Genomic DNA, 25,346 nt, shown 5'->3' on the forward strand with positions numbered 1-25,346 from the left:
AAAATATTGATGTACAGGGTGGGGCAAAAGTAATCACCCTATTGGAAAACGCTATAACTTTTGTAAATGACGCCAAATGTCAATTCGGTTTTGACATTTGTGAAGTAAACAGACGCAGAATACAAATCGACAAGACACGAATCGGTTTACTCCGCAAGAATGCGGAATAACAAGCAATACCAAGATTTATCATTAAAAAAAAAATTACAGCAAAAGAACATCGGTTGATTACTTTTGCCCCACCCTGTATAAGATTCAACGCCATTGGTTAGGTCGGTTATTATTGGTTGTTATATTATTATTATTTTAAGGGGGCTGTTGACTAAAAATTTACATTTAGAATGTTATTGACCGACAGGATTCAATCTACACAACAGTCTAATCAAGACTGACAGCAAACTCCATAGAAAATAATGGTGACAAAACAAATGGCGTCATTAGAAAACACCTTATAAATTAGTTACATTATTATTTTTAAATCAAAATAATTACCCATTGTGGTTGAAACCCCTCATATTGCCATCCTTGTTGTATGGCTTGAGGGTTCTGTTGGCAGAAGAGCTCCACTTTATGAGGTTCAGGTCCTGATCCAGCCATTTATCACTCGGCGAGCCCAATACCCTGAACTCATATTTGTTCAAGGGATGTATATCTAAAAATATATATAATATTTACACGCCAGAAAATTAAACAGAACATCATATTGTTGTCTGTTTGCAATACACATGATTCTTTTGATCAAAATTAAAATTACACATAATTAATTATTTTCACAGCTTATAACATTATCCCACACATTTTTCCCGCAAATAATCTATCTGTCAAGACAAATTCTTTTGCTTTTCTTATTACAGTTTAAAAATAGAATACATTTAAATCTTTTGTGCACTTACATTGCTAACGCTGGCTACACCTTATGAGATAAATCAAAATAATGTACTATGGAATTGTATATCTTGAGCAGGCCTACAGAAAAGTCCGAGATGGTATATGTCCATCTCCTAAGGATAACCCCCAGCAACGCCAGGTACAACTCAACTAGTGTAAAATAAAATATTTCTAATTAATACCTACCTCAATTTCATCACAAAATATCACTATGTAGAAAGGTCAGTAACTACCTACTTTTCTAACATACCAGAAGATATTAAATAAAAACTTTTAATTATATCAAAGATATTGGAAATACTCATATTGGAGCTGGTTGTTCAACAAGTCCTCGTTGATATTTCATTAAATAAATTATTTCTTTGGAAGATAACAAAGGAAATTTGCCAAAATTGGCACTGCTTTATTCATGTTTGTTAGAACTCAGTAGAACCCACTCACTTGATGAAGGTGAAATGACAAAAAAATCATTTACAAAGTTAACCAAATCTAATACAAATATAAGAAGTACTCAATGTAAACCTACCTTCTACAATATAGGACGACACATTGTTGGGCAGGGTGACATTGTGCAGGGTGGTGTTGGGACCAATAAGTTTCCATTGTAGCTGCCACATCTTTACATTGGGTGCATTGTCTCTCCATGCGACATGCATTGACGTATTTCCCACTGAAGACAAATAAGTATCCACTGAAAACAAAAACAACAAAATCTAAAAACATGTTGTAATACATTACAGTGTCTTTGAGATGATTTTTCACAACTACTACATAAAAGATGTAAAACTACCACATGTACCTTGTCAATAATTTAACCGCTTGAATGCAAAGATATTCATAGTGGATATCTGACATGTGTTGATACTGTTGCGTGCCAGGGTATCCATAGTGGATATCTGACATGTGTTGATACTGTTGCGTGCCAGGGTATCCATAGTGGATATCTGACATGTGTTGATACTGTTGCGTGCCAGGGTATCCATAGTGGATATCTGACATGTGTTGATACTGTTGCGTGCCAGGGTATCCATAGTGGATATCTGACATGTGTTGATACTGTTGCGTGCCAGGGTATCCATAGTGGATATCTGACATGTGTTGATACTGTTGCGTGCCAGCGTATCCATAGTGGATATGCTGATAGCTCGCCGCACTTGCCTCAACTTATTACGGTATTTTCTATCTTGAAAATTGATCTTGGCATACTAAAATATATTTTATTCGCCTGGCTTCGAAACAATGCATCTTAATATAATTCTAGCTTGTCGTTTCGTCACTTGCAAATGTTATTATTTTAGCTGTGAAAAAGCACGTCGTAAGCGTGTAGATAGAAAATTTAATAAAATGTAAGAATATTTTATTTGTAAAAAAACATGTCGTAAGCGGGAAGATAGAAAATATAATTAAACGCAAGAATAATTTCGTACTTCTTCATTGTATTAGATTTTTTTATAACATTAGAGAGAAAAAAACATTTCTCTTGTGGAACTACTTTATTTTCCCCCACATGTGGCAATACTAACGCGAATTAATCCGCTGCTATACGCAAGCGAGCATGAGAAGAGGAATCTTCATTCCTGTTTTAGCGTTCGATTCAACCGCCAGTACTACAACTCTTTCGGCCACCGTCACCGCGTTCTGTATAAATTATAATATTCGTCCTCACGAATAAACTAAATCAATTGTGCAGACACTCGTTTCAATCTCCCATCTCCTGAACACAATTTACGGTTTGTGCAGGCGCCGTAAATTACAGCTAATTACAGCCCTATACAAAACCCGCTGCCACACTCTAAATATATAAGTAGCTATCCAAGGGTAGATATGTATGATTTTTATAAATATACCTTCCTTTTCCCTCCCTAAACACGAGTTATTCTAAATTAGGGAGGTATTAATTAACAGCTTGAAACTTATAATATATACTTACCCTTATGCAGATCATTTGAAAGAACATACTATTAGACGGTTGGTATAAATACTTTGTAATTTTCTTAATATTAACCCTCTATCAGCTGTACACTTACTGATTTTCTTACTTACTTCTATCAAATTAAAAAATAAAATAAAATTCAATAAACTTCACAAATGTCGCCTAAACATAAAAAACCTCTGAACACATTTTATCTGGTAAGATGGCAAAATTTACAAAAACAAGTAAGTTATTACAAAAATAGTGTAAGTCGGCGCATGGCAGGCTGCTTGGCCTTTTACTCTTGGCGAACTAAGGTAGTAATAGGTCGCAGGAGCTTTGCATTGCAAGGGTTAATCTGTCAGATATCTAAACTTTTTATCAATGAATAATTATGTCTTTTTCATTTCGCCTTGTCAATGATTAAATCTGTCAGATATACTGCCACCTCGTCAACAATTAAATCTAACAGATATACTACCACCTTGCCAACGTTTAAATCTATCAGATATCTTACCGCCTTGTCCATGACACACCACATGTGGAGACTGGTCACTGGCGCCTCTGCGGTTGGTATATGTTTTTGTGTAGAACTCATAGCTCCTATAGGGTTCCAGCTTAAGCAGATCGTAACTCTTAGAAGTCAGAATTTGAGAGTGCTCCTCCCCGCCATCTGGGAAAAGAAAAAAATATATGTCAGATCAAGAGTCACATGATCGAGAGAAATATCTTGGTATGTAGTTTGCAAAACAAAACAAGCATTTTTGTGTCATAGAATTAGGTTATGGCTGACTGGCTTCTCCCAATAAAATATCAGATCAGCACGGCACAGTTAGGCAGAACACATAGCAAGGAGCTCATATTTAGCAAATCCACAGGACAAAGGAGTGTTGACCATGCATGCGAGCTAGATACCTGCCTTTTGCCATGGGAGACCGCAGTCTTAGGCATAAGGAACTGGAAAGAAACAGCAGCAGACCAGCACAGGAGTGGAGAGGTACCCTAGAGGTGGCTGAGACCCTTCAAGGGTTATATCGCTGATTACAAGTATATGTATGATGCTCTCACGTTGTTGGAGGTTATGAACTGATAAGACACCTGGAACATTCGAGTTGGTGCTGACTCACGGCTAGCAGGGCCCAGGCGCTGGCTTCTCCCATGCTGTTGGAGGTTATGCACTGATAGACACCTGTAATATTCGAGTTAGTACCTGTCAGCATGTAGTGCACGGTGTAGGCCACAGCAGGCAAGCGATGCGGGGCCTCCCATGTGATGCGCACCGTGTCTTTAGTCACAGGACGGCAGCGCACAAAGGAAGGCGGGGGCACATTTTGCGCCCTTACGGCTAGCAGGGCCCAGGCGCTGGCTTCTCCCACGCTGTTGGAGGCTATGCACTGATAGACACCTGGAATATAAGAAATTATCAATAGGAGTTTGGTAAAACAATTTTTTAAAGGATTGATAAACATCCTGGGTTACGAATAACCTGACAATATTGGAATTTCCATTATTAAATTAACATTCTTCAAACAGGTTTGATGCAAATTTACCAATTTTGAATTTTAACCAAAAACACAATTTTGTATAAATGAATTCCAGGTTCCTTTTGAGTCCCCTCATATAATGGCAAAATAGAAAATAATGTCAATCCAACATTAATTAATCAGAATGAAACCAAAGCCCACCTGAATAACTGAACAAATGTATTTTTTTGAGAAATAAAACATAAGTTAAAATAATGGAAATAATTCAGAACAGAGGCATGAGTTCTGTATTGTGCTGTAAGAGATATATGAGGGTAGTCTGAAAAGTTTCCGACCTAACAAAGAAATAACTTCTTTTTTTTCATTTTTTATTTTTATTTTCCAACATAATCTCCTTAAGTCTATACACTTCTCCCAGGAATGCTCCCATCTCTTTAATCCGTCCAAGTAATAGCTGGTGTCTTTCTCTGCAAAATAGTTGTTTACGAAGGTGATGGCCTCTTCATTCGACGAAAATTTCTGTCCTCCGAGCTTAACTTTTAGCCGAGGGAACAAAAAAAAAAGTTGCATGGTGCTAGATCTGGTGAGTAAGGAGGGTGGTCAAGCAGTTCAAAGTTGCATGGTGCTAGATCTGGTGAGTAAGGAGGGTGGTCAAGCAGTTCAAACCGCAATTCGTGAATCAAACTGCAATTCGTGGATTTTCGCCATGGCAACCCCTAAGGTGTCAGATGGAGCATTGTTTTGGTGCTAGATCTGGTGAGTAAGGAGGGTGGTCAAGCAGTTCAAACCGCAATTCGTGAATCAAACTGCAATTCGTGGATTTTCGCCATGGCAACCCCTAAGGTGTCAGATGGAGCATTGTTTTGGTGCTAGATCTGGTGAGTAAGGAGGGTGGTCAAGCAGTTCAAACCGCAATTCGTGAATCAAACTGCAATTCGTGGATTTTCGCCATGGCAACCCCTAAGGTGTCAGATGGAGCATTGTTTTGGTGAAACCAATTTTTTTTCTTCTGCAAATGTGGCCGTTTTTCCTCAATCCCCGCTTTCAGCTTGTCAAGTAATGAGCTAATATCTAAATTAATATAAATTATAACAGTCGCCATCACTTTCCCAGCCGAGGGAACAGTCTTTGCTTTTTTTTGGAGCCGATTGTTCTTTTGCAGTCCACTGGTTTGAATGTTTTTTTTGTTTCTGAGTGTAATGGTTTATCCAATTTTCATCTACAGTAATTAATCGGCGCTAAAACTCTAATTTATTGCACCTAAACTGCTCTCACAACGCTCTGCAAATGTTCATCCGAAAACGACTTGGTGATGAAGAGTGATTAATCGCGGCACCAAGGGCGCGGTCAGCTTTCTCGTCCTTAAATTTTCAATCAATATGTGAACACATTCTTTAGATATGATCATAGCCTCTACTATCTCTCTAACCTTAATTCAACGGTTCTCTAGCACCATTTGGTGAACTTAAGAAATGTTATCGTCAATGGTTGCAGTTTTTGGCCGTCCCAAGCCGGTACGGCCATGTCTAAATTCAACTGCCTAAAATTTCACAGTGGTAAACGATGGTGCAGAGTCCCCGTACACAGCGTCCATCTCTTGTTTGATTTGCTTAGACTTATTGCCTTTCAAAGACAAATAGCTAATGACAACTCGATACTTGATTTTGTCTTTTTTCACAAAAACACATCGATTCACTAAAACAACTGTCAACAACTGCGCATCCAATATTGCTGAAATTTTGGTGAGTTCCTTACTAAGCATGCGCAAACAAATTCCCCAGCTTTTGTTGACAAGTGCTGCCATCTTCATGTTGAAGTCGGAAACTTTTCAGACTACCCTCGTAATAGGTTGAAAAACAATGCCACACCAACTCAATATGCTAAGTGTGTGGAAAGGTTTAGTCTTTAACCACTCAGAACATTGGAACGTCAAAAGACGTAAATATGATAATAGCGGTCAAGACATTAGAACGTCTTTTCACGTAAACGCGAGAGATTTTACAAAAATCGATTTATTTCCATCACTAGTATACGGATTGCCATGATTTAAAAAACAGAGTATCGATAATGAATAACGCTACGCGTCTGTATTCAAAAATATCTATGGAACGTAGAGTTGCATTATCTAAGCCGATTGAATCTGTCATCTTGTTCGTTCATAATTTATTGCGTTTCTAAATAATTTAATAAAACGTAACAGTTAATATTTTGAGGTGACTAATAGTTTTTAATTATATTTCTACAATATATAAAGTGTTATTTCTTTATGATACTCAGAAAAAAGTACATTTTTCAAAGCTTTGAAATAATTGTGAGCGATTTTTACATATTTTTGACGTTTTCATAAAATGTATATTTAGAAACGCAAATATTTACGTATTACAACACAATGCGATAGTGGATTTCATAATCTTTCCAAAACATTTTTTAGAATGAGGCTACGTTTCCCAAAACGTGAGTTATGAAGCTTTTAGCAAAACTCGTAAATAACACAAAAATTATCACGTTTTGACAGTTCTCAAAGGAACACATAGTAGATAAAAGTCTTTGTCTGAGAGGTTAATAAACTATAATTTATTTATAAGTTAAAAAATAAAATATTACCAGATTATATGTTAAAAAGTTTTAGTTTTAGTATTATCATAATATATTAGATCATGATTATCCTACAAGAAGCTGTAACGATTTTAGGCTTCCTAAGACAAATTTATCGGGAACACAAAACGAATATTTATTATAAAGGTTTTAAAATGTTCAATGAACTCCCTTTAAATGCTAAAAAGTCTTGCAGTTTTTCATGTGTTTTCTCAATGTTGTGAAGTCCAAATTTTAGTATATTGGTAATAAAATATTAGTATAGATATACACTAGCGGTCTTACTAAAAAATGTGGCAAAAATTTTATTCAATTGATAAACGACCATTTATGTGAAAACCTTACTAATTGAAATGTAAAATAGAAATTGACATAAATCAGTTCATGGAAAGATACATAAGATTGACATTGCTTATCAAAGGGGGTTGTTTATCTGGGTGACCGGATAAATCATCAAAATGATAATTCATCACATCTTTAAAAAGTTATATAAAGTCATGGAAAGTGATGAAACAAAAACTTTATTAACTGGGTTAAGTAGGTTAGGTAAAAAAAAAAAAAAAAAATTTCTGTTATATAAACGTGAAATAATAATAATTTCGCATCTAATTACGGAATTTTTCCAAGGTATTTTAAATGTTCTATATATTTCTTCATTCTGAAGATATTGTAAAAACAAATACCAATTTGGAGACTAGATAAAATTACCTTTTAGATTTTGTATCTGAAAGAAAATTTTAATTTTAAACATGAAATAAGTTGAATAAAAAAAGGTTAACACAAACATTTTCAATCAGTGACAAAAAATTTCAGAGAATAAAAAAACACAGTCCTTTTATTTAAAAAATTTGCAAGATAACTTAACTGTCACTTTACTTTTTATCTCGTTCATACAATTAAAAATTATTATAATAATTTCCAGAGAATAACCAAAAAATCAGACATTTTGGATTCATTTTGTCACCATATAAATGTTGTTTTTTAAAAAATTGTATTGTCCTACACTTTCATGGAAGTTTTATTAAATTCACGCAAGTAAAAGTTAATTAAGAAATAATTAGTTTGAAATAATTTCGCTTTTCCGATGACATAAAACTATAGTCACAATATGACATTGTTAATAGATTAAAACTATGAAGTCTGCCAAAATGCAAAATTGCAAGTTCTTTGCAGTGCATTTGGAGATATTTTTCATTGGTAATAATGTGAAAAATACATTGTGTGTTATTTTTACAATGTGTACACATCTCGATTACTGCAACGGCATTTATGCCAGCCTTCCAAAATATCAAATTGACAAACTTCAATCAGTGTTTAATGCAGCAGCACGGCACATAACCGGGGTTTCAAAATATTCGCACATATCAGAACACCTTCGTAACCTTCACTGGCTCAAGTGCCCTGAAAGAATCCAGTACAAACTGTGCTGGATGGTGTTTAAATCCATCAATGAAATGGCCCCACCCTACATCTCTGAACTATGCGTCCCGGAAAACACTGGTCTGAGGCAGTCAACTCTTAGATCAGCAACATCAGCAGCTGTAGGCAGACTGATAGAACCTATGCGCAAGCCAAATACTAAGTTTGTTGATCGCGCTTTCGGAGTATCTGGGCCGAAGGCTTGGAATAAACTCCCTCCAGAACTAAGATCCATAACAAGTCCAACAGAATTCAGGTCTAAACTAAAAACTTACCTTTTTAAGCTGTCGTACCCTTAAATTAAATATACCAATCCTAAGAGAAAGTCCAGTTATATTCAATTTTTCAATTAAGTCCTAAATCCTGTATCTAAATTTCGCCAATAAACAATTAGATAATGTTAATTAAGTGTTAATCTCAAGTGAACTACCAGGTCAGTATTGTACTGTATATTTTCTCCATAAATAGTTAAGTAATAACATAGATCACTGTAGAAATGTAATAAGTTTGCACAGCGCCCTTGAGGTGTTTTTGCACAAAAACGGCGCTATACAAGTCATCCAAGTATTATTATTATTATTACCAATAACACCGTTTAACTGTTATGAAGTGATTTTTTATTAGTAAAGCTGTAGATATAAAATGTAATAAAATATTTAATAATTTTTTCCTGAATAGTAGGTGCAAATTCTGTGTCCATACAGTTTTCCAGTTTTTTTAGAGATAACCCGATATATCTGCTAATTATTATTATAATTACCTTTATCAGAGCTGATGGTATCGCTGACGATCAGTTCCGGTGGTCTCTTATCTTGAGACTTGAGCTTCAACCGGCCAGTAATGTTTAGGGGGCGGCCATCCTTGTACCAGGAGATCCTTGGGGGAGGGCTTCCTCCGGCGGAGCAGTTGAAGCGGACCGTTTTGGCGGTGGGCGTGTGCTCGGAGGCCGGGGTCTGCTTGAGGTAGGGGGCTAGCAGGACAGTGACGCGGTACGCCTGATGAGATAATTACACAAATTAATACCTGTATATTGAAACATACTAATTTTGGATGTTCGTAATGTGAAATATTCCTGCTTAATGAACTCAAATTTGCTTAGAAATTTTCGAAATTAGAAGCGATGACTGTGTGAATTCGGAGAAGCGATAAAGTAGGCAAATCTTTAATCAGAAAATTATTTTATTCTTGTTTAATTAATAATTCTATACTTGAAATGTTGAAATCTTTGGCTAAAATTATTAACGGATGATTTTTCACGTTTAATAACGGTGTTCACTCAAAAAGCATGTTTTTACTTGTCACAGATGATATTTGTATAATTTAGGTACATAAATTATTTACCACATCAATAATAACAAGACTAAAATTAGTTCAGTCGTTGTGGTCAGTTTGGGTTAATTTATTAAATTTGGTAGTTTTTACACTATGTATTTGAAGTCAGGATAATTATTCGGGATCGCTGGCCACGCTTAACCTAACCTAACCTAACCTATACTGACCTAACCTTTTTTTTAAATATTTCTTTATTTATAAAACATGAATAAATACATTTATTTTATTTTCAGAGTTTGGCCTAAATAGTACCTACCTGATTTGCCTAGTAAAAATGGTAAAAATTCTAGCCACTCATATGATATCAGGAATACCAATATAAGAAAAATGTCATCAACAGAAATTATTTTGGATGTCATCCCATACAACGAAAGCTAATTTTCATTTTACATAATTAAAATGCTATTGCTTCCTTTTATAGTAATTAAGGTGAATCAAAAGGTTTTCTTTAAAAAAAAATCTTATGAAGTGTGGCCAGCGATTCCGAGTATTTACCGAAGTCAGTAGTCATAATTCATCTTGGCAGACATATTAATCATAAATTCACTTTGCAAATTGACTGAAACAGCTGTCAATAATAATTATCTAAGAAAATTGGGTCGTCTAAGGCAAATATTTGTGGTTTCTTTTAACATGTGTTTGTGACACGTTTTGATGATGAATATAAATAAGAAAACAAAGTGAAATAGAGGCCATAAAAATCAATTTATGATGACTCTAGAAAAGTCCTAATTTCTATAAAACATAAATAATAGAATCAAGAGAGATATGGCATGGAAGCATGCTGACTGTCGCCGTGCTACAACCAAACAGCGCAGACTATCAAAGTGGCGGAATCAATGAAAAATAGTGCATTTGGTTTTAGGTAGAAACAATGGTGAAGCGTCGCTGTGTAGAGATGCTGTGCGTAGATGCGATTTTCAGTGTTATGGGTGAACAATGTTGGTGTCACATTTGTGTACACAGTTTCATACTGATAATGGTTCTTGGCCCATCTCCTTCGTTTCTATTATTTATGTCTTGCAACCTAGTACCCCAATATTGTAGGATTTAGATGTGATAAAAAAACAGTGTGTAAAAAAAACTTTTTTTACTGAAATACATTTATTTTTATTTATAGATGTATTTTAAAATATTGTGGGACTACTTTATTTCTCCCACATGTGGCAACACTAACTTAAATTAATCCGCCGCTAGACGCAAGCGGGCTCCAGAAGAGAAATCTTCATTCCGGTTTCAACCTTCGATTCTACCGCCACTATCTCTACTTTGTCTACCACAGTCTCCGCGTTCTGTAAAATTGTAAATTCATCCTCACGAATAAATTTAATTAATATTGCAGATACTCATTTTTAATCGCCCATCTCCTGAACACGATTTACGGTTCCGGCAGCTACCGTAAATTACAAATACACACACACACACATTGCTGCCACAATATAAATATATATTTTTTTAGTTTGGCTGAGGATTGAACCTTCCTCCCGAGGGACTTGCTCTCAACTGTTGTGAAGTTTTAGAAATAAAAAAATTAAAAAAAAGTGTTTTGACTGAAGATTGAACCGCGCTAACTGAGCCAAATCCCAATTGGGTAGGACCTATATTTATTTCTTATAACTGCTGTAATGTCATCCAATTTCAGTGAAATGCATAAATGTCTGGGTTTGTATACGTATTGCCACCAAATTAAATAAATGCATTGTCATAGATAACCAGTCTATCTGGCCAGTTTCAGCTCAATCATGCCGGGAAGTGGATTAATATCCGCTTCCAATTATTAATATTCCCGAAAAAAATCATTTCAACAAGGTTAAATTCAAAGAGATGTATTTAAAAACAGGGTGAACATAAAGGAAATTATGTTGCATAAAAATTATTTACATATATTGTAATTAAAGCAGTTATCAAAGTAACGTCTCATGATAAGTGCTGCTTAACCTTTGAACATAATTGCTTCGTGAGTTTATTGCATTTTCCAATGTACAACTAATTATGCAAAAACAATAAATAATGTACGCCTTATTATGCCCACAATAACTACAAACTAATTATTTGTAATACAAAGTAATATGCAATGACATTACAATACACCTAGACTTGTTATTGTCTCATAAAATTTAGATAAAATGTGGCAAGTAAGAAACACTTTTATGTTTTCACTAAATTCTTAATTCAAACATTGCTCATTTATGAAGATAAATATTAAAAAAGTATATGAACGGAATAAACAATAGGACCTGGCTGCGTTTTTAATACTAAAGAGTTGCGTCAAATACTAACTCAAGGCCAACTAGAGAAGGGGGCCTGGGTACCTGATGGATTTTGAGGAGTCAAGGGAGTCAGTGCCTTGCCATAATAGAACAACGACAATTTGCAAATAGTGGCTATTCTTGTTGATAATTGTTATTACTGCTGATTTGTATGTTGTTTTACCGCAAGCGTATAAGTAAACAAGAGTGATTAGACTATTTTAAACAGTGAAATTTAGATGGCAACAGCACTGACTTCGTAATTTGGCTGTTGCGCGCCCAGACCTCTACTCGAGTCGCCCTAGCATTTTCTCTCTGACGCATAAAATCTTCAGACGGGATATTATTGATAATAATAAAAAAAAATTTGGTATTTTTTAAAATCAATTTACTTAGAGGTAGCACACGACCTTACGCAATGCGTTTCAGTTCAGTACAAAAACTATGGAATGTAAAGTACTACAATTGAAGTACTTTTTGCTTGCCAATTTGAGATTCTAACAGCGCATCTGTATGTATTGTACGTCATTGGTAATATGTATAACTTTTACGATACAATGATAAATTATGCATAAATCAGTAAATAGACTTTGTCATAAATCAAGTCGATATTCACAATAGTATTATTAAATTATCAAACAAACTTGACAAAATAACACCTGTGTGAAATTGTATGCCCTGTTTAAGATCGAAATACAAAAACACAATATTTACTATGGGTCGTATCCAAACTATACAAATAAACCAATAATTTTAGGCTAAACAACTGTTTTTTTGGATAAACTCTTCAACAATGTAAATATATATTTATGCTATGGTTAAGGTTTTCACGGGTGTTAGATGTAGAATAATTTTCTCGGTTTGTTCGCGTAAAATGGTCCTTAAAAGGACTTTTGAACTCCTGATGTTTCGGACAGATCTCACTGTCCATCTTCAGAGGCCTTGTGTCTTGAGTTTTGTCTCAAACTGATCGCTATCGCGTATCTGTTCGATCCAGAAATCAAAACCTAATTGAGTGCTTATCAATTCTTATTATGTGTAGGACGGAGTACACGGGTTGAAAGTGATTTAACGGTGGAGTGGGTAGGGGCGGGCCGGCAATATCAGGCGGTTTAAGTCTAGGAACCTGATTGGATGCTTTAAACTAATTGGAGGTCAAGGAGTCCTGTTAAGGACCACGTTACGCGGGTAAACTGAGAAAATTATTCCACATCTATATGTAATGTGTTGAAAATAAATTAACTCTTTGCACGCGGCCGTATCAACTGTTGTTACGACAAAAAGTCCATACTCACACGCGGCTGTATCAACAGTTGATACGGAAACTTTGACGGCCGATATTCTAGCGCTCTTTTGTCATAAATGTATTTTTTGCTGACTTGGACATTCGTAGAACTATCACGATGCTGACATCTACAAGAATTTCTCAAAAATAAAATTGTATTTCATAAAAAAAGATCGAAAATCAAGTGCGCCTCTTCGCGCCTTTTAGTCCTTTAGTTTACATTTTTGTCAACGGATGGCGTTAGTACTAGTATGTCATTCATAACTTTTCATAACTAAAAATGATAAGTGATCATGGTGTCCCACTTGTGTCTATCAACGCAGTGGCCTAAGTACACACATGCCGAGTGAATGGCGGGACCACATTCAAAAGATAGGGTACGTCTTTGTATGAAATTTTATGTTTTTGTTTTTATAAGCATTTAAGAGCGTTGACACACGAGGATTTGTTTTCATATTGTGGAGAATAATCTGTTCTGTCTATATAGTCTTATAAATCATGCCAGAATGCTTTAATTTGACATTTAATTGCGTGCATAGGTATTTGAAAATATGTACCGCGTACGGGTATAGATAAAACGGAGCAAATTAACGAGTTCAAAAGGTTAAGCATAATAATGCATTGTCTGTTTCGAACACAATTTGTGTTATCAAACGAATGGGATCTTTTCTATGTATGTATATATATTTTATTTTTTAACATCATGTTAGTTTCATTGTACTGAGATAAGAAAATGCAATGTATTGGCTTAAAAGGACGAACAATAAGAGATAAGGAACAGGTCAGTATGTCAAGAAGATAAAAAATATGATACATTCATTACTAACAATGTTATCCATCAATCCTTTGGTTTTTTAATGCTTAAATACATTTTACATACAGAATGTACAAGAAGCCTAATTAGTTTTACTGTAGATCTCTGAAAATGCCACCCCAAGAAGGGATCATTTTTTTATGATGTTTTGGTAACAATATTTTGTATCAAACGTAGCGACCCACTTGGGATGATCTGTGATAGCATAGGTATTGGTTATCCAGTGAATGGTTCCACCTATCAAATTATATTCAAGAAATGGACTACATATTTATAATATTACTGCCTAATATAAAAAAATAAATGCTATGTACAAACCTGTTGAATACTTTGTTGATCGTTGGTGGCGATGCAGGTATAGAGTCCGCTGTTATCTTCCTTCACATCCTGTATCCTAAATACTTCCATGGAGCTGATTTCCTTAGCTTCCGTTTCTGAGGAGTCAGACTGGAAGTCCCACACCACTTTGGGTTTGGGTTTGCCCGACACAGCACAACCGAGAGAGAGGTTCTCCCCAAAGTGGATGGACACATTGGTCGTCTTGATGGGAAGTGTGATGTTCTCGTTGGAGAAGTCATCTTCGATCTGGTTCTCAGTGATGAAGCTAAGTGGATACGTTGGTAAGGAATTCTTTATGATTGTCACACTGGCGGGGGGGCTGTGGCGGGTTTTGTTGAGGATGGAATTTACAGCAACGCATCTGGAATAAAATGTTTGATTGAATGTTTACAGTCATAAAAATGTTTAATATAATGTTTACAATCATAAAATGTTTGATTGAATGTTTAAAATCATAAAATGTTTACAATCATATTTGATTGAATGTTTGCAATCATAAAATGTTTGATTGAATGTTTACAATCATAAAATTGGATAAATAAGAAGTATAACAAATGAAAAAGAAAGCCTACCGGTAGTCTCCATTGTCTTCTTTCTGTGAGTTTATTATCAGAAGTGATCCAGAATTGAGGATGTAATATCTGTAAAAAAACGCATTGTCAGTAATGTTTAAATGAAAATTTACAAAGTATGTTAATCCATGTTAATATATTTTTGCGTTACGTGAGAATCAGACCTGCGACATTAATCTCGATTCATGGTCAAATGGGGAGACCAGTACAAAAAGAGCTGTTTGATTTTTACCCATGGCTGTTTCCAACAGCATTTATCTCAGAAATGCTGGGTATATGTAGCCGTAGTTTAGGATGGATGTCGCATTACTACTGATGAATACGTTAAACGAATATGTGTGTGCGAATATGAAATAGCCATATGAATGGGCCGCTAAAGTATGTCTACAATAGTGTCGAGTACCTCACACAAGATGCACTACAAATGCCTGACACAAAAACGAAAAATGTTCCGCCACCTCATAAAATATATTTGTCCAACTCCTTTTCTTGGTAATTTTAATTAATTAATTTATTTTTATTAGTTTTAATAGCAAAGTTTGTACATGATGTAGGTAAAAAGTATAATACAAGTACAAATTCAATATTTTTCAGTCTTCCTCACTAGGGTTTCCTGTCGTGATTTAGTTTCAAGTTGTCTTTAAATCGCCTTCATAATGTTTGTAAATTGGTTATCACAACAAATGTTTTTAAGTGGTGATTTGGTGTGGTTTTTGTGTATTGGCACTACAAAACTACATTTCGTATATGCGACATTTTTGTATTAGAGCCGTATCTCTTACAATTTCTCTATTCTCTAGCCACTTTAAGAAGAAAATGTTGGTTTTTATCAATGAAACCAGCTGTCTGGCTCAGTCTGTCAGTGCAGATAGAGGAACATTAACGTGAGTTTATTTTATGTCCAACAGATGGCGCTGTTTAAAAAAAAAAGCCTGTTTTTACCTGTAACAAGTGACATCTATATACTTTAAAAACACAAATGTATTTAATATACTTATGAGATTTAAGGTTTTGCACAAACAAGAGACAAATTGAAACATACTTTTTTGCATGCGAGGTCTATTAACTGTTCACAGAACTACTAGTGTACATTCTATGGTTAAAAATAATAATGGTTTAGGTAGGTACCTTTTGCTCTCTGGTATGGGTCTAGCATTCTTTTCCCAGGTAACGTTGGCGGCGGGGTTAGACTCTATCTCACAGGGAAACTGAAGAGCGTCCCCTTCAAACACAGTGCTGTCTACTGGAAACGATGAAAAGTCTCGGCTTATGGCTGTGGAAGAAAACAGAATGTTAAAATAATTAAAAGGATAGAATAAGATTAAAATGGTTCCATGACAAAACAGAACAGTGACGTAACAGAACATTTGAGAAAAGTGGAAAAAAAGAACTGTTATGTGTCAGTAAAATTATTGCATTTTATGACAGGTAGAGCTGGTGTGAGCAGGGATGCGTGGGCACGCCGGAATCCGAATGTTTCTAACGAGTTCCCGAACCTAGCCGACTGTAGGTAGGCGACTCTATTAGGGAACCACTCTCGGCAGAATAACTTACAGTAAAGAACCTAAGTACTTTTGTAATTCTTATCGTAAATAAACGACTTTGTAATCTTGACGAACCATTTATAAAATCATTGTAGTCTTCTACAATTCATATTCACATGGTATCTAAATACTAGTAGTAATTAAAAGAACTAACAAACTAAATAAACGAAATTGAATTGATTCAGAAAAAAGTTATAAAATATATTTCTTGCAAATCGCACAATCAATTTAATAATAATTATCTGGATGCACATAACTGTATTTTTCAAAATTGATTCATCGAATGTTCATGGACAATTTTCAGGTGCGATTGTTCTATATAAAATCGTAAGCAGTATTACTTACTGTCTTGAATTATTAAACAGAATTGATTTGAAAGTACTTACACGGCACACACTTTCGTGCAATTTTTTTAATGAAAAACAATGTAAAACTAATTCAAATCAAAATGCTTGCCTTATAAGATTGTGTTGAAATAATAATATTCTCTCTGATGTAGATATCTTAAATTGTAACGAAAATAAATATAAGATATTCATATTCATACTTAAATTACTAGAACAGCCCAGAACATTCGAGAGTATTCGAAAGCATTCCACAACATTCCAGAACATCCCGGAACATCCCAGATCATAATTTTTATTTATTTATTTAACACCCTGAGGGCTTTTACATGGTTGGTAGAATAATTTTAATTTGACAGATACTTTGAAACATAAAAAATAAGAATAAAATTACATTTGATAAAAGCTATGCAACAAGTCATACAAACACAAGAAACAAAAACAGAAAATTACAGCTATTTGTAGGTTTACATGATGTGTTTTGGAGTATTGTTGAAATAAATGTTTTAAATGATCCACAAAACTTGCCCAGTTGGTATTGAATATGTCAACATCACCCAAGTAATGATTTCCCATGGTGTGAAGTCGTTGTATCGGAGAGTGGGCAATGTAGTTACGCTTATGTGTGCTGCTGTAGAATATTGTATTTTTTCGTGTTGTTATGGGTGGGTGTATGTATGTTTATAAGTTGCAGGAGTTCACAACAGTCGAATTTAGAGTTAAGTATTTTGAATAGGAACGTTAAATCGTTTATTTTATGTCTATCTTCTAATGTATGTATTTTTAGAGTATTTAATAAGAAATTGTATTTTAAGTCTTCGACAGGGATATTTAATTTAAAATTTATAAAACTAAAAATATAATGAACTACAACCGGGATTACAGGCCATTTCCTGATAAACTTTTAGTAAATTCATAATCGTGTCAATACATTGATATCTCTAAATAGTATAAAGCAAAGTCACTATCTGCATCTGTATGTTTGTGCGCTTAGTTCTTTTAAACTAAGCAATGGAGTTTGATAGAATTTTCACTATCATTAAGATAATTTCTTCCGGAAGGTTTATATATATAATACATGGATATTTTATTTATTGAAAGTAAAGAAAAGTCGTCACTATAAATATTATTGTTATCATTTTCACCCAAATAAATTAAATAAATAAACTAACCCAAGCTTTGGTCATGTTCTCTTTTTTATTCTGTTTCATCTGGTAGGTATATAAAATATATTGTGAATATTAGGAAATTTATAAAATTGCCCGCAATTCATGCACAGCATGTATGAAGTTGTAACATGCCCTACATAAATAAAATATCACATTATTTTTAAATCACTAACAGTCCAGTCAGTGGGGGTTGTTACCTTGCAAAAGGTGGTCTAAAATATATTTTGATTTAATAAGGTTGGTACTTTGCAAAAAATTTAATATTCAACCTTGGGTGACCTCGGTCCGTCGATAAAATTTCTCATATTTTAGATTACATCCTTTTTTATAAGTGTATCATGTTACACCGGTGGAAAGATGAACTTTTTTTTTAAATCGTGAAATCCCCATATTTGTAATTTCTAGCTATTCATCAAATAATTATGATAATTTTGTGAACTAATTTCCACCCCAACATGAAGTAGAGTAAAATTTGTGCTTTATTAACTGTGTTATCCTAGATAGGTCTAATAACCCAATACTCGTATGTTCCAGTCATAATGGATGCCGTCCTCAGAGTGTTGGCGTCTCATCCCCAGCTAGTTCCAGCTATGTTCCAGTTAGCTTATTGACTAAGTTGAGCCTTGAGTTTCCCCGTCTTGCCTGAAGTTCAGGCTCCTGTCCAAAGTAACTCCCAGATAACGCGTGTAAGGGAAAAACCTCCTAGATCACAGAGGTTTTGGTATATATTTTTTTTATCAAACTGAACACAGAATTTTTACGAAAAATTTACGAATAGTTCGATCGATGGAAAGTGAAAAAATTTAACATTTGAATGTTGTGTATTTATAGGGGAAGTTTACGATAGTCGGACGACCTTATATACTCGACCTATAGCTCCTTAGTCTTCGTACATGAAATACAAGAATTTGATTCATTAAACCCCGTTTATTCATATAATAAAAGCATAAGTCACAGAATTTTAGAACTTAAAAGTAAAAAAAAATATTTTTTGGGTAGCCCCATTTATTTCATTTATTTATTTGTATATACGCCTAAAAGGCTTTTACATGGAAGTGATACATGATGCAGTGTACATAGGAGAATATCTGTATTATACAGAGATACCGACAATAAATAGATGTAATCCGTTGTAAAGAAGGTACAAAATACACAATTGTAAAATTGTGATCACAAGTATAATGAGAAAATATTAAGAAATAATTTTAAAAAAAACTAAATATGAAGCCATATTAGTAAAACTTAAGAGTAAAATAAAGTAAAAAAGAAATTACAACAACACTACATATAAAATCGGAAAAACCAACTGTTAAAATATTTTTTCTGATTCCATAATCTTTTAGTTATATGATTAATATTGGGAAAAGCGATTATTGTTTGTAAGCGAGTCGAGAAAGAGCTCGAAATGGAGAAGTCTAAAATAAACAAAACTAAGAGAAAGAATTATATAACCATAATGAAATTCCTCAAGTAAAAATTAAAATGGTTCCGCGATATTAGCCATCCATCGATCTGGGAACAAATTAATCAAATACACCGAATATTCGAATATTATGAAATACCCACTGAAGACATTAAAGAAGCCATAATTAAACAAAATCCATGGAACTATGTACGAGTACATTTAGATGGAATGAAATATTTTAGGAATTCAAGTAGGTGGAGGCAATTTCATAATATTTATGAATAATTTATTAGAATAATAATAATACAAGACTGTATATAGAATATGAATAACTGTACTAATATGCAGTGGCGGCTGGTGGTCAACATATGTGTCGACTAACCATCACGCCGTTTCCCCGCAGGGGTAGGCAGATAGGACGGACCGCCAAACAACTCGGTCTTGGCACACACTTCTTGCTTCATTCACATTCATACATACTCTTCTATTATTCTGACTCTTGACATGGCCCCACTCAAGTATCTGATTCACTTGCTCATGCCATGTCTTCCTCGGGCGTCCCCGACCTCTGCTACCATTCGCATTTGCATCATATATCCTCCTTACACTCCTATCTTCGCTCATTCGCTCTACATGCCCAAAACATGGGATCTCATTTCAACAGCAATCAATCTACTTTCATCCTTTCTTTGCCAGTTCCACGCCTTACTTCCTTATACATCAGGGTAGGTACCAGCACTCCATTGTGGACTGCTAACTTCGCTTCTTTGGACAATTTTTTGTTAGCGCCAACTGGGTTCAGTCCTCCATTAATGGAGTTACCTGAATTTACCCTTCTTTCAATATCTCTGTCAGCCTTCCCATCTCTCGTAAACATACTTTCTAAATACACAAACTCATCCACCTGCTCCAAGTATTCCTCATTCACAACTATATTGCACTCTGTTTTCGTACTCTCTCTTTCAAACACCATTACTTTAGACTTACTTACATTCATCATTAACTCATTCTTCATGCATACTTCGTTCATCCTAGACACGAGAGACTGTAGATCATCCATACTAGCAATCAGGACCGCATCGTCAGCATACAACATGCAACATACTTTCAGATTACTCAAATTCGCGCCCAATCCCACCTTTTTCAATTCTTGCATACAATTATCCATGTATAGATTGAATAACCACGGTGACATTACGGAGCCTTGTTTAACACCTTTTGTGATATCAAACCACCCCGTAAAACCACCGTTCACCCTAACACATGCAACGCTTCCCTCATACAGAGACGCAAGTCAGATTCGTATTCACTCCATACTTGGACAACACCTTCGACTCGATCGTATGCTTTTTGTAGATCTACAAAGGCACAGAAAAGTTTATGATTTTTTGCCAGAAACTTCTCAGTGAGCATACGCAGAGAATATCTGGTCCATGCACCCCCTTCCACTCATAAAAGCACCTTGCGCATCCCATATTTTATCCTATAATACAATACATACGTATTTATTTAAAAAAATGCTTTTTGAAAAGGAGTAGATGTTAAATTGGAGACACACGGTGTATGTGATGGTAAAAATACGAGAAATAAAGTTTGCAAAGCAATATGTATCTACGTTTTTGACTTGTCACAGAATATAACATTCTCGTAAAATTCAATGCGTGATATTAAAAAAAAATTACTGCTCTGAATATAGGGACAAATCGATCTGCATTTCGTACGCACGCATATATATCTATCGTTGTGCGTAATATACCGAATCGAGTTTCGTATTGTGATGAGGCGTGTTGGAAATTTTGTAGGTTCTTCGGCGCTCGGGAATTTTTAGATTGGCCGAAATTCATGGAGTGCGTAGTTACTCCGTTTCTTAGAGCTAGCCGCCACTGCTAATGGGTACAGGAAAATCATTTAAAAAAGGTCACGTTTGAAATCTATCACGAAACACCCTTGAAAAATCGTGGTGAACTCAGTGGCAGACTTCTGAGTCCGAAGTTAAAAAAGTTTCTACGTGAAAAACATGCACCTTGTTGTGGACCCGAGTATTCAACTGCCAGCTTTCTATCTCCCTCGGAAGGCTTGGACCTCACTAAACCGCATCCGGTGCAGTCACAGCATATTGTGCATATATGATGCATTAATGGGGCCTAAAGAATTCTAAATTGTGTGAATGGGGACACATTCAAATAACAGAACACATTTTCAAAGAATGTCCCCTTCATCAGTTTCTGTGGCTCATCTGTGCTGAACAGTGACTCCCGATGTCATTCGACAGACTGAATAGTATAAGCGTTCCAATTTTACCTCCACACGGAAAAAACTTACTGATATAAAATATTGATAATTTATTAAGAATCTCTTCAAATTATTCGTAATCCGGTTATAAACGGGATTGTAGGCCTTTAACGAATGAATGTTTTCTACGAATTGCGAACGAATGAATTTCCACGAATGTGTTATCGCGATTCAACGAAACACGTTCATGAAAATCCGAATATTTTCAAACTTCGTCAATATATATTATCAGGACAAATGCAGGTGCAGGAACACGTATTCCGATTTATAAAGAATGAAATATAAGTTTATTAGGAAGCGGCCTGCAATCCCGTTTTTAACTGGATTTTAATAAATTGGCAATACTCATTTTTATCCTTGCATCATCCCCAACCATACGAAGAAGAAGAGAAATTAACAATTTATGAAGCAACAAAACATAAAAAGAACACTGTGGAATTGAATCGCGAGTCTAAATTTAAACAGAATTGATAAACGTCGCCACGCATTGAGTATCTTTGGGCATTTGCGGGGTAAAGGGGGACTGCGGGCGGTTGTTTCGAATTTTTTTTAAAACTTGCACTTGAATAAAATGATTTGCCTGTATAAAGTGATTTGGATGGAATTGTTATATCAAGATATATATATATATTTTATTTAATCAAAATAAAAGTCACGGGACGCCCCTGGAATATAAGTACATACCAAGATAGGAAACAATATCAATAATGCTAATTAATCGATACAAAAAGGAAAAGTAACTAATGATTATAATAAATATAAATATGTATTTGATATCGTTTACAAAATGTTGGTTTTATAAAAAGGGTAACAAAGAAAATATCGAAAGGTTTACTCGACTCGGGGTTACGATGGGTCACATGTTTGAAATATTCATTGGACAAATGGATCAAGCCATCATGATGGAAGAACAAGAGGGTATGTTAAGAGGAACGGCTGCGCGACCTTTTTCATACAGAACTTAAATTTGGATTTGAGGCCAAAATACCATGGAAAACTGAATAATATTTTTTTAATCCAAAGGTATAGCAAATATCTATACTCGGTCCAAGATTAGAACAACCCGTGGACGCGCATGTCTCCGCCCCTTCACCCCACTCCTAAAAGGTCGAGCGTTAACACATTCAGACCCACTATTTTAATAAATTAATTATTTAATTTATTTTCCTACCGATAAATAAAATTAAAAATTAAAACATTTTAATACATTCAAATAATGATGATGATAGTATTACAATACATATATTGTACTTTATTAGGCATCAGATTTATCAAATCGGCTAAGAAATCAATCCAAAGTTGAAAATATCATCATTGCCATTAAAAAAAAAATTAATTTTCCTCAGATGATTCATTTGAAATTTCAAAAGCTAACGAATTATCATTATTGTCCTCTAGTTCATCAACAATGTGATCGATATTCCGAAATTTTTTTTCGATACATATTTATTATCATTGTCCGTTGAGGTTTGTGCACCACCTATAAACATAAAAAAAACCGATCAACACCAACATTCACAAATTTTATACATATATTACCTATCTATATCCTTGAATTATAAAAATGCATTGTTGTAAATCGAATAGTCATACAAATAACACATAAATAATGTTTACCTGTCCTTTTTTGTTTTTCGTAATTGGTGATAATGAATTCGGACATATCGGCTGAACATCCATTTTATAGCAGGGTCTGAATGGGTTAATTTCTCTAAGCGCAGGCACTAACGTATAACGAATTGTCAGCGAAGATTGCCGGAGATAGCCGAGCGATGGCGGAGGAAAGGAGTGGGGGGGTGGTATGCGCAGAACGAACCTAATTTGGTACTCCAACAGGTCGTTCTTATCGTGGACAGAGAATAGTACGGATAATTGCTACTATATTTATTTGTCGTTTAAATAATGATATAAAGGCCATTAAAGAATTCAATATGGGTGATTTGAGAGGCAACTTTGGCATTTTTTTATGATTTAATTTTAATTTTTTGATTTGATTTAATTTTTTTATGATTACAACACAGGTGAACTCCTAGCGTGGATGACAATATACTATACCATTGTATAACAAATATATTAAAGAATAAATAAAAAATAAAAAAATTGTACCCTCCCGACACAATGAGACCCCTCCCAGGTTCCTACCCCCACCACATGGGATGTACCGGCCCTTCAAAACCGCACCGTCTGTTTTTCTGCACCCTGTATAATGTGATTGATGCAGTAGTAACTGATTGGTCACACCATATTCCTTCCAAACCTTGTTCTTTTTACACATACCAGCAAACCCCATTTCGTTTCGTTTAAAGTATCTACAGTCCATTTTCTTGTTCATTCGAAGCTGCAATTCGTATGCAGTTTCGGAAGCAATATCAAATAAATAGATTTTTTTATTGTCTAATAATTTCACATTATTTATTCGATCGTATAGCTGCGTTGTCTATCGTAGTATAATCGAAAAATCAAACATGGAACGATGGGCATAAACATAGTATTATGATTAGACATTAAATTCTAGAACGGCTTTTTGCGATGGTCGATATCGTAACATAGTATATTACAATTTATATTTAATATACCTATAAAGATCACCGGGCGAGAAATAAAAATATTAAATAATATATAGGGTGTGTCAGCAAGTCCCCGAAAAACATTAACCATCAATTCTTGTTAACCCTTCAGGTTTTAAAATAATTTTACCAACAAGTCCCAACGACATGCTAAAATTTGACGGAATTTCGAAATGCTCTCGAGGTATCTAAAATATATGTGACCTTACTGGGGTACCCCATTCTAAAGTCATATTGTACATGGTTATTTGTATGAATTATAAATTTGTACAAGTTTTTTAGTATGTTAATTATTTTTACGTGATTTTTGTAAACGTGTCAAAACATTACAAGAGGTAAATTATAAAGCAAAATAATAGAAGAAAAACATAACAATATACAAGAAAAATATATTGTGGAAAAACATACAAAATAAAAACATAACATAATGTTAATCTTTGTTAGGTTTCCACATTTTATCTATATTCTTCCTTCCTGTGTCCATAATCCATATCTTAATACTTATTTTGAAGTCGTTTTTTTAGGGTTTTTATTGCAAGAGGAAGGATTTTAAATAAATTTATAGAGAAACATTGCAAATTTCTTTGCCCAACAGACGTTTTAGTTGTAGGTTGTTGAAATGCATGTTGTAATGAGGAGCTTGTGAATCGACTCGAGTTTGTGTGTGCAAATGTTATTCTGGTTTTTGAACGCATAAATTAAAATATCTTTTGAATATTATAATTGTTTCAGAGACATTAAAGTCAGGTAATTAAAAACATAGTCTGTAGGGGACTCGTATAATTTTCAAAATTGGTTTTTGCTCTATGTACTGGGTTACCAGTAAGCGTTCCTATACCTTTCATCTGATTACGCTGAAAGTTTCAAAGTTTGTTCTTATTAGTGCCAGGAGTGTTTAGAGAGTGGTTTGAATTGTAGAAGAAGTCGGGACGCTCGAGAAAGACTTAACGCATTATCTCTGCACTAGAATGTGATACGGAGTAGAATTAAAGTCCACATAATGTAGTTTTTTAACAGTAACAATTTGGATTTCATGATACTAAATGGAGTGAATGGTAGAAAAAGTCGGGGATGCCCGAAGAAGACCTGCATAAAATAATTATTTGTGGTAAAATTATGAACGAAGAAAGAGGTGT

General features: G+C 34.6%; 1 protein-coding gene across 3 annotated transcripts in view; it reads right to left on the bottom strand.

Annotated features, from left to right (window-relative positions):
• Positions 1-25,346, bottom strand: part of LOC149417887 (uncharacterized) — a 428,973-nt gene that overhangs the window by 26,408 nt on the left and 377,219 nt on the right. For all 3 annotated transcript variants that reach the window (XM_089639507.1, XM_089639508.1, XM_089639506.1), the window contains exons 3-10: positions 16,018-16,162; positions 14,890-14,958; positions 14,297-14,678; positions 9,059-9,293; positions 4,011-4,205; positions 3,318-3,473; positions 1,415-1,579; positions 493-652 (exon numbers count right to left, since the gene is read on the bottom strand). In XM_089639507.1, coding sequence (XP_089495633.1) covers positions 493-652; positions 1,415-1,579; positions 3,318-3,473; positions 4,011-4,205; positions 9,059-9,293; positions 14,297-14,678; positions 14,890-14,958; positions 16,018-16,162 — 1,507 coding nt within the window. The remainder of the gene's footprint in view (positions 1-492; positions 653-1,414; positions 1,580-3,317; positions 3,474-4,010; positions 4,206-9,058; positions 9,294-14,296; positions 14,679-14,889; positions 14,959-16,017; positions 16,163-25,346) is intronic.

Source organism: Hesperophylax consimilis, chromosome 14, assembly GCF_061612785.1.
Source record: "Hesperophylax consimilis isolate HC1 chromosome 14, BYU_Hcon_1.0, whole genome shotgun sequence".
NCBI lineage: Eukaryota > Metazoa > Arthropoda > Insecta > Trichoptera > Limnephilidae > Hesperophylax > Hesperophylax consimilis.